The 8,911-nt window shown below is 40.4% G+C and overlaps 1 protein-coding gene across 1 annotated transcript; it reads right to left on the bottom strand.

Annotated features, from left to right (window-relative positions):
- Positions 1–3,911: 3,911 nt before the first annotated feature.
- On the bottom strand, positions 3,912–5,998 carry LOC125425548 (olfactory receptor 6F1-like). The gene is made up of 2 exons (XM_048483135.1): positions 5,089–5,998; positions 3,912–4,003 (listed from the first exon to the last, which is right to left on the bottom strand). Exons 1-2 carry the CDS (start codon positions 5,996–5,998, stop codon positions 3,912–3,914), a joined length of 1,002 nt encoding a protein of 333 aa, XP_048339092.1.
- Positions 5,999–8,911: the final 2,913 nt, after the last annotated feature.

The following is an 8,911-nucleotide window of genomic DNA, read 5'->3' as shown; positions in this document are numbered from 1 at the left end:
CAGAGAGCAGACGGTGGACCAGGGAGTTACGGTCCGAGAGAAAATGAATTCGCAGCCAGAATCTAAAAGTCCTCAGCCAAGCGGCTGATTCCAAGGAGTTTTGACCTAACTCCAGACAAAGGGCTGCATAGGGCACGCAATTTGGGAGTCCAGTTATCTTGTGAAAAAATTTGGATTGAAGAGAATTCAAGGAGTAGTTAATAGCTTGAATCCAAATTGGGACTCCGTAAAGCAATCTCGAGGCGACTTTGGCATTGAAAAATTTGAGGGCAGGAGGGATAAAGGAGTGGCCACTGCTGTAAAAGAAACGTAGTAGTGCTGACATACTATTAGATGTAGCTAGGAGAGCGGCCTTCCTCTGGGTTGCCCATGAAAGGTTAAAGGAGAATGAGAGGCCAAGGTATTTAAAGCACTTAACCTGTTCGATTTGGGTGCTTTTCATTGCCCGTGTGAGCTTCTTAAAGCGCCTAGAGAAGACCAATACCTTAGTTTTTTCATAGTTTATTGTCAGTCTGTTGGATTCACAGTAATCCACACAGCGCTTCATTAAGTGTTTGAGGCCAACTCTGAACTTAAAAGATATTATCATTCCTGGTCAAGAAGTTCGCAGAAGGCCATTGCTTTCACATCCTGCCTGTGAGCTCCCAAAGGCACCTGGTGGGCCACTGCGAGTAGCAGAGAGCTGGACTAGATGGGCTCTGGTCTGATCCAGCTGGCTTGTTCTTATGTTCTTATGTTCTTAAGGTGTATTTTAATTTCCCTCATAATCTCTTTAGGGGTAAATATCAAAAGAGCCTCCAAAGTGCTGAGCTAACTTTCTAATTATCGATCCCCACACTCAGTTGCTGGCAGTTCACGTAGCATAATATTGGCTAGACTATTAGGCACAGAATTGAAACAGTGTTATCCAGAATTTAAAGGTGACTAACCACGCTCTAGTTTCATGACAATGGAAGCCAGATTCTAAACACAAAACTGCGTACGAGGTGCAATGTGGAAACCCCAAAATCCTGAAGAGAAAAATTGATTGTACACTCCTGGCAGAGTTGCTTCTCAGCCTTTTGGCTAAGATCAAGTGAGATATTAGTACAGTCATTGATCAGACTATGCTGGAGGGCACCTTAAACCAGTGTCTTCTTATATTCTTGGAATGCATTCATTATTTTTTCTAACACAGATTAAAACCACTAGGGGTGCACAGAAGGCCGAGCAAAGTAAAAAGCAAAATATTCCTGCCTGGTAGGGGTTTGGACTCAATGGCCCTTATCATGTCTTGCAAGTCTATGAATCTATATCTTTTTTGTGGGAGGTCGGGGTGGGGTCTAATTATATTAAAACGTCTTAAAAGACAGGTCATCAGCCAAAAACACATACCAAGAACACATTACAAAAGGGAGAAATGGTGGGGTCCTGATTTCCTCTGCACCTAACATCAACACCATTGAAAATTTACCACTAGCTCCTTCATGCAATTATAGAATTAATTCTCAATTTGTATCACTAAAAAAAATCACACTTTTTAAAATCCTACAATCCATAAAGCGGCAGTTAATTTCCCCCCCTTTTTTTGTTGTTTTACACAAAAAAGTCTGTTGAGGGTTACCAGTTATCAATGAATTTAAATACATTCTTTTCTCAAAGTGAGCTTTGCCATTTCTGCCAATTCCAGTTTCTTACAAATCAAACCAGTTTTCCATTTCCCACAGAAGGTTAGCCTCGTGATGAGAAACACAAATGTGGAAGGGTTGTTTGAAAAGCTGTGGAGTATTTTATGCTAGGTGTCTTCACTCTTTACATCTCACACTGTTACCCCACAACAAATTTAAATTATTTTTAATTCTCCATATTTAAGATAATTTAAGTGTATTGAAAGATTTGGAAACTAACATGCTCAATTCAATCCAATAAGCCTTTATTGGCATACAATATAAATACAATTAAAATTACTAGATAAAACTTCACACTGGATCATAAGTTCAGTTCGCAAACCTCAGCCAGAAACTTTGCCACTGCGAGACAACAGTCAAGGTCATTACAGTTTAAGAGCATATTTACTTTATCAAGCTCTGTAAGGGTTTTCATTGAGCCAATGATTTGTAATGAGCTGGATCTTGGATTCTGGTAAAGTGGGCAGTGGAGGAAAATGTGCGCAATGGAATCCAACTGCCCTGGACTGCAGGGGCAAAGCCTCTTATCGTTTGGTAGACCCTTGAGTCTTCCTCTATGGAGCAGGGATGGCATAATGTTAAATCTAGCCAGCATGTAGGCTTTCCTATATATAGGGTTGGTAAGCGCTGCAATATAGTAGGCTGGGTTTCCCTGCACAAATGGAATTGCCACGTTCATTGGCGAACAGGATTTGTTGGCCAAGCTCTGCAGTTGTTGATAATCCATTGCTAGTAGCCGCTCTTTGATGAGGGCAAATGTCTCAGTAAGGGTTAGCATGTTCAGAGAGTCACTATCATAGCCCAATTCCCCAATCTTTGTTATAACTGATGTGCACCATTTAGAGTGATGGAGTTCTCTCAAGGTGAGTTGCGTCAGTGAGTTGTCGGAGCTTTGATAATGAATATGCAGCCCAAATTTTATTATGTTTAACCAGATAGTGGCCTCTATAGAGTATTGGCCTGATTCTAGGCATGGAACTGCATATGGGACGCAGTTGGGCACGCCAAATAATTTATGCAGAAATTTAGAGTGGAATGATCTGATGGTACTGTTGCTGGGTGTTAACCAAATGGGCGCTCCATAAAGCAGTTGTGCTCTCACCCTTGCTTTGAAAACTTGCAGAGCTGGGGGAATATATTGGTTGCCCCTAGAATGATAGAACCTCCTAGTGGCATTTGCATTTGACTGGGCCCGAGCCAATATATATTTTTGATGAGTGGACCACGACAAGTTGTTGCTAAACCAGAGTCCTAGATATTTGAAATTTTTCACTTGCTCAATGTAGTGGCCCTTTATCTTCCAGACTTGTTTTATACTGCTTTTTCCAAAAACCAGGATCTTAGTTTAGTCATAATTCACCTGCAGATCATTTGTCTCACAAAAGTCAATGAATCCATGCAGGAGTCTTGTTAGACCAGCACGGGAAAGGGATAATAGGGCTACATCGTCCGCAAATAACAGGAGAGGGACATGCTTTGGGCCAATCTTAGGGCTGTGCCCATCCACTCGGGCCAGGGCTATGGGGAGGTCATGTAAGAAGATGTTAAATAATAAGGGTGCTAGTACACAGCCTTGTTTGACTCCCTTTTTTACCTGGACTGGGTTTGACAAAAATTCCCTGTGGTCTTTTACCTGGCAAGAGTTGTGGGTGTGCAGTTGTTTTATCAGAAAAAAGAAGTCTTGGATCGATATTAAGGGCAGCAAGTTTTCCCCAGAGTTTTTCTCTGTTCACAGAGTCAAATGCCCCCTTAAAATCCAAAAAGGCCACACTTAATTTGTTAGAGCTATTTTTTTGGGGTGTTTAGCTAAAATTAGGCCCAGAACATGAACCTAGATGCAAATGTTGAGATTTCCCCTTAGAGAAGCTACACTTGTTAGGGACCAATAATATTGTTTTGCTTGGTATGTCTGGTCTGATGATTTGAGAAGTTTGGCATAAATCTTCCCAGCTGATAGAAAGCAGGACTAATGGGTTGATGATTTGCTTCAGTTCATTTTGGTCTCCCTTTTTGAATATTAGGACCAGCACGGAGGAAGTCCATGCCTTCGCGAATATCCCCTTTTCATTGATCCTTGTAAAAAGATTAGCTAGTAAATTTGCCCACCATAGAGGGTTTGCTTTCAGAATTTCGGGGATGATGGCATCGCTGCCTGGGGCCTTATTTGACTTCAGGTTTTTTATAAAGGGGATGATCTCTTGGTAAGTCACCAGATCCCAACTTGGTCCCACTGGGCTTTCGCTATCACCATTTGCTTGGGTGGGATTTGGTTCGGCAAACACTTTCGAAAAGTACTCGCCCTATCTCTTTAAGGTGATATCTACCCTGGATGGTCCCTGGGGTAGTTTGTCCTGTTAACTATTGACCAGAATTTCCTTGCATCATTTGTTTGGGAGGCCTCTAGCAGCAGTTCCCAGTCGGCTATGATGTGGGATTTATGTTTTTGGCCCATAAGTAATTGGAGTTGTTGTTTGGATTCTCCAATTTTTATGAGGAGGAGGTCGTTATGTGTGTAGCTGATAGTCCTTGTAGAAATGAGCGGATCTAGTTGTTTATTATTATGCACTCTTTGCTCCGAACCAGCTTTTGGGCCTGACACTGGATTTTCTCATCGTTCTTTGCCAATCATGCATTATTGAGAAAATAGATTGTACAAGAGATTCAAACCCAGTGATCGCCTCCTCCAGGACTGAGTTCTCAATTATCTTATCTTTCAAGGTCAAAGCTTCTTGAGAGCCAAGTATGTCTAGGCACACCCCCTCCAGCCTTGCACTCCACTTCAGTCTAATGTATTGTGGGTAAATTTGTTCAAGTGCAGAAGTGTTGCTTCTATCCAGATCCAGGGTAAGGAGAATGGGTAAATGATCGCTCAGCAAGTAATTGTCTACAACAAATGAATCGATGCAGCTTGCTGTGAGGGGTGAGATCAAAATGTAGTCCATCACACTGGATCCCCTTGATGAAGTGAAGGTGTATTCTCCAGAGTTTGGAAACTGAATGAGCCCATTTAGCCAGAACAGGTTAAGCTGTGTGGCCATCCTGATCAAGCATTTCCCAGCTTGGTTGCATATTTGATTTAGAAACTAACATGCTCAAAGTCAGTTGTATTCTTTATAAATGTTCATTTTCATTTCACCTTAATCTTTGCTAACCAGAACTTCACCACTCTCTGGAACAAATGTCTGCAATGATAATGAAGCTTTCTCTGCCTCCATGTTTTATTAAGCTTCATCCACACTGACATTTAGATTTTTCTGCATTGTTTGGCATGTGTTTGAAATGAGGATTCTTTCAATCTACTTTCAGCTATCTTTCAAACATGTCTCCAGCCTAAAGTCACACACTTCCCATAGATTTCAAAGCCTATTTTATCCTCATGCAGAGCATGTAACATGATTTCTTCATGCCTTGTGCAACAAACTTTTCACAGCCTCCTTAACCTCTTTGTTCCTCAATGTATAGATAAAAGGATTCAGTAGAGGAGTCACAATTGTATTCAGAATGTTCACTACTTTGGCACTTTCCAAAGACGTCCCCTTAGATGGCTTAACATAAAGAAAGATGGTGGATCCATACCAAATACCCACAACAGCAAGGTGAGAAGAGCATGTAGAAAAGGCCTTTTGTCGTCCTCTGGCAGAAGGCATTTGTAGAATGGTACCGATTATGAATATGTATGAAAGAACTGTTACCAAACAGGGGACCAAGATAACAAAGACAGAAATAATAAAAGTTGCCAATTCAACTGCATAGGTGTCAGTGCAAGACAGAATTATCCATGAATCAGTATTGCAAAAGAAATGGTTAATCACATTGGGTCCACAAAAGGAAAGCCTTGAGATGAAAATTACTATTATAGAAATAATAAGGAAACCCCAAAGCCAAGAGCCAACTGCCAACTTGCTTGAAAGGCTGATGTCCATGATGGTGCTGTAGTGCAGTGGAAAACATATAGCCAAATATCGGTCATAAGCCATGACGGTGAGCAGGAAAAACTCTGTGGATCCACAGGAAAGAACAAAGTACATCTGCAAAGTGCAGCCAGCTAAAGAGATGCTTCTGCTACTCCCTGTAATGATTCCCAGGGTCTTTGGAATTATTGCAGTGGTGTACCATATCTCCAGGAAAGAGAGATTGCAGAGGAAGAAATACATGGGAGAGTGGAGACGACATTGTGTTATTACTAGAATGATGATGGACATGTTTCCCAATATTGTCAGGAGATACATGGTAAGAAAGAGTGTGAAGATGAACATCTGCAAATATGGGGACCCAGGGAAGCCAAGAAGGATGAATTCCACCACTCTTGTTCCATTTTCTCCTGTTTGCATATTCCCTTCCATCTCCCTTGATTTATCTGCTGAGGAAAAAAATGATTAAAAATTATTTGTTAAAGTGAAAATCATGGGGTTTCAATGACAGAGCAGGAGTGAAGCAGTTACTGGCATGAACTGACTTTTAGAGCACTTCACGAAGTGAAGCCATTATGTTCACCGAGTTAATTTTCCATTTCCCTTCAGTAGCTGTGATGTGATTTTCATTTTCTAGCATCGTTTCATGACCCAGTGTAGTTATGTGTAAGATGAATTAGAATAGAGACATTTTCTTTTTCTTTTTTTGCCTTGTAACTAAAATCATCATTGTCATTATAAAAAGTATTGTGTTTGCAAAGTTTCAATATTACGTTTAAGTGTAGAGAAGAAAGTGAGGCCATAGATTCTAACAGTTTTCTGTTTCCACCCCATAGTCTGCATTATGGAGGTAATGGTCCATTAAAAAATATGAGATAAATTCAGCCAGCTTTTTACCTGATGCAGAAGGGAAGAAGAGTTCCCTTTGACCACCCAAAAAGCAACGCTGGGATCGAACTGGGTTTCATTCTTGCACATTAACCCTGCTGGGTGACCTTGGCCTAGTCACAGTTCTCTCAAAGCACTTTCAGTCCCCCTATATTTCAAAAAATCTGTGTTGGGGAAAGGAAGGGAAGGATTTTGTAACTGCTTTGAAACTCCTTACATTTGAGAAAAGCAGGGTGTAAATCCAAAGTCGTCTTCTACTTTTCTTCTACATGCACTGGTAAAAGTCAAGTTGGCTGGAAGGTGAGATAAAGAGGAGGCTGTAAGAAACAGGAGAGTTGAGTGAGATTGACCAAAAAGGTTCAGTGTAACCAACCCTATTTTCCCCAATGCTAGATGATTTCAGCATTGTGGATGACCCAAGGGGAGTCTTCCTTCCTTTCTCACAAGCAAGACAGTAAAATGGTTGGATCCAACCCATCCGGCCTCTTGATAGCTGTTCAGAGTGAAGTGCCAAATTTCAAATTCTATTATTGAATCATTACCAGCTTTAATATAAGGCCAATGGGCTACATTCAACTTGGTCGATCTTGATGTGAAGACCTATTATTATCTGTCATTCTCAAATTTTGTTTCAAACCTTTATTTATCTGAATATGTCATTTGGTCATCTTATTAATTCCCTTTATTTTCTCTTTAATCATTGGCTTGTTGAGTAAATACTCAGAGGATATAGCAACAAGTTACACAGAGGAGTATCTTCTAATGGATGAAAATATGAAAGGTGCACACTATCTCAAATTACACAGGTACAAAGAAAAGATAAAATTGAGTCACTTACCAACTCTTTGCTCCTTTATTTTCTAGACACAATATGACAATGATTGATATGCCAACTCTAACCCAATGGTGTCACTTTGATTGTGTTCACTCACTCATTCACGTATCCATCCATACAGTCATCCGCTATCCCAATATTCTTTCTGTTTTCATTTTGAACTGATGGAATCACAATCTCTGTACTGACACTCCAGGACAGAAGTCCTCCTATACGTTTCTTTTGAATGGAATGCAGAAGATTGAAAGAAGAACCTTTATTACAGCAGAGGTTCTCTTGAGGCTTCATTTTTAACTCAACATGTTCATTAGTGCTTCAGGGGCTTTGCTATTTCATCTCCCCAAAGAATTAATAATCTTTTGAAGAAAAAAAGGTTTCAAAGTTTCCTAATTTCACATTTCCATGATTCCTTTTCTGCATGCATGATGTTACTAACTTACCTCATGTGACCTATTACCAATGATTGAAAAAAGAAAATGGGGTGCTGTGTGGTTTCCGGGCTGTATGGCCGTATTCTAGCAGCATTATCTCCTGACATTTCACCTGCATCTGTGGGTGGCATCTTCAGACGATCCACTTCAGATCCTCTGGGTGTGGCTCCCATTTATACCCAGGCTCTTCCCGCCTTTTAAGGCTTGGAGCCAATCAATGCAACCCTCCTGCAGCGTGCTGGCCAGCATTGCTTTGCAAGCAACCCTCTTTTGCCTCCTTTGCTCACTACCGCCGCAATGGCTGCCCCCGGTGATTCGGTTGCTGCTATTTCTTTTGCAACATTGATTCATGGATAATTCTGTCTTGCACAGATACCTATGAAGTTGAATTGGCAATGTTTATTATTTGTGTCTTTGTCATCTTGGGCTCCTTTTTGATAACACTTCTTTCATACATATTCATAATTGCTACCATTCTACAAATGCCGTCTGTCAGAGCATGGCAGAAGGCCTTTTCTACATGTGCCTTTCACCTTGCAGTTGCGGGTATTTGGTATGGATCCACCATCTTTCTTTATGTTAAGCCATCTAAGGGGACATCTTTGGAAAGTGTCAAAGTAGTGAACATTCTGAATACAATTGTGACTCCTCTTCTTAATCCTTTTATCTACACATTGAGAAACGAAGAGATTAATGAGGCTGTGAAAAGTTTGTTGCACAAGGCATGAAAAAGAACATGTTGTACACTCTGCTTTGAACATGCTTTGAAATCTATGGGAAGTGAGTGACTTTAAGCTGGAGATTCATTTTGAAGAGTGCTAAAAGTACCTTGAAATAATCCTTACTTCAAAAACATACTAAACAATGCAGAAAAAGGTAAAGGTCCGTGTTGGTTGAAGATTAATCAAAGATGGCGGCACAAAGGAGAGATTCAGAAGACGATCACAGTCATAAAGGAGTAGGCAGTCTTTTAGACATATTGACCCAAAACCATGCAAGACTGAAACAATAAGCTTATGGCAGAGATATAGGATATGACCCACATTGAGGGAGGACTTTAATAAAGAAAAACTTTATTAGAACTTCTATTAAAATCTATTAAAAATCTTAACACATGGAATACAAAAAAACCTATGAATATGCCAACACATTATTAACTACCATATCACACTGAAAATA

This window comes from Sphaerodactylus townsendi, unplaced genomic scaffold, assembly GCF_021028975.2.
Source record: "Sphaerodactylus townsendi isolate TG3544 unplaced genomic scaffold, MPM_Stown_v2.3 scaffold_746, whole genome shotgun sequence".
Lineage (NCBI taxonomy): Eukaryota > Metazoa > Chordata > Lepidosauria > Squamata > Sphaerodactylidae > Sphaerodactylus > Sphaerodactylus townsendi.
Note: the sequence above shows the minus strand (reverse complement) of the source record. Positions and strands in the feature narration are given on the sequence as shown.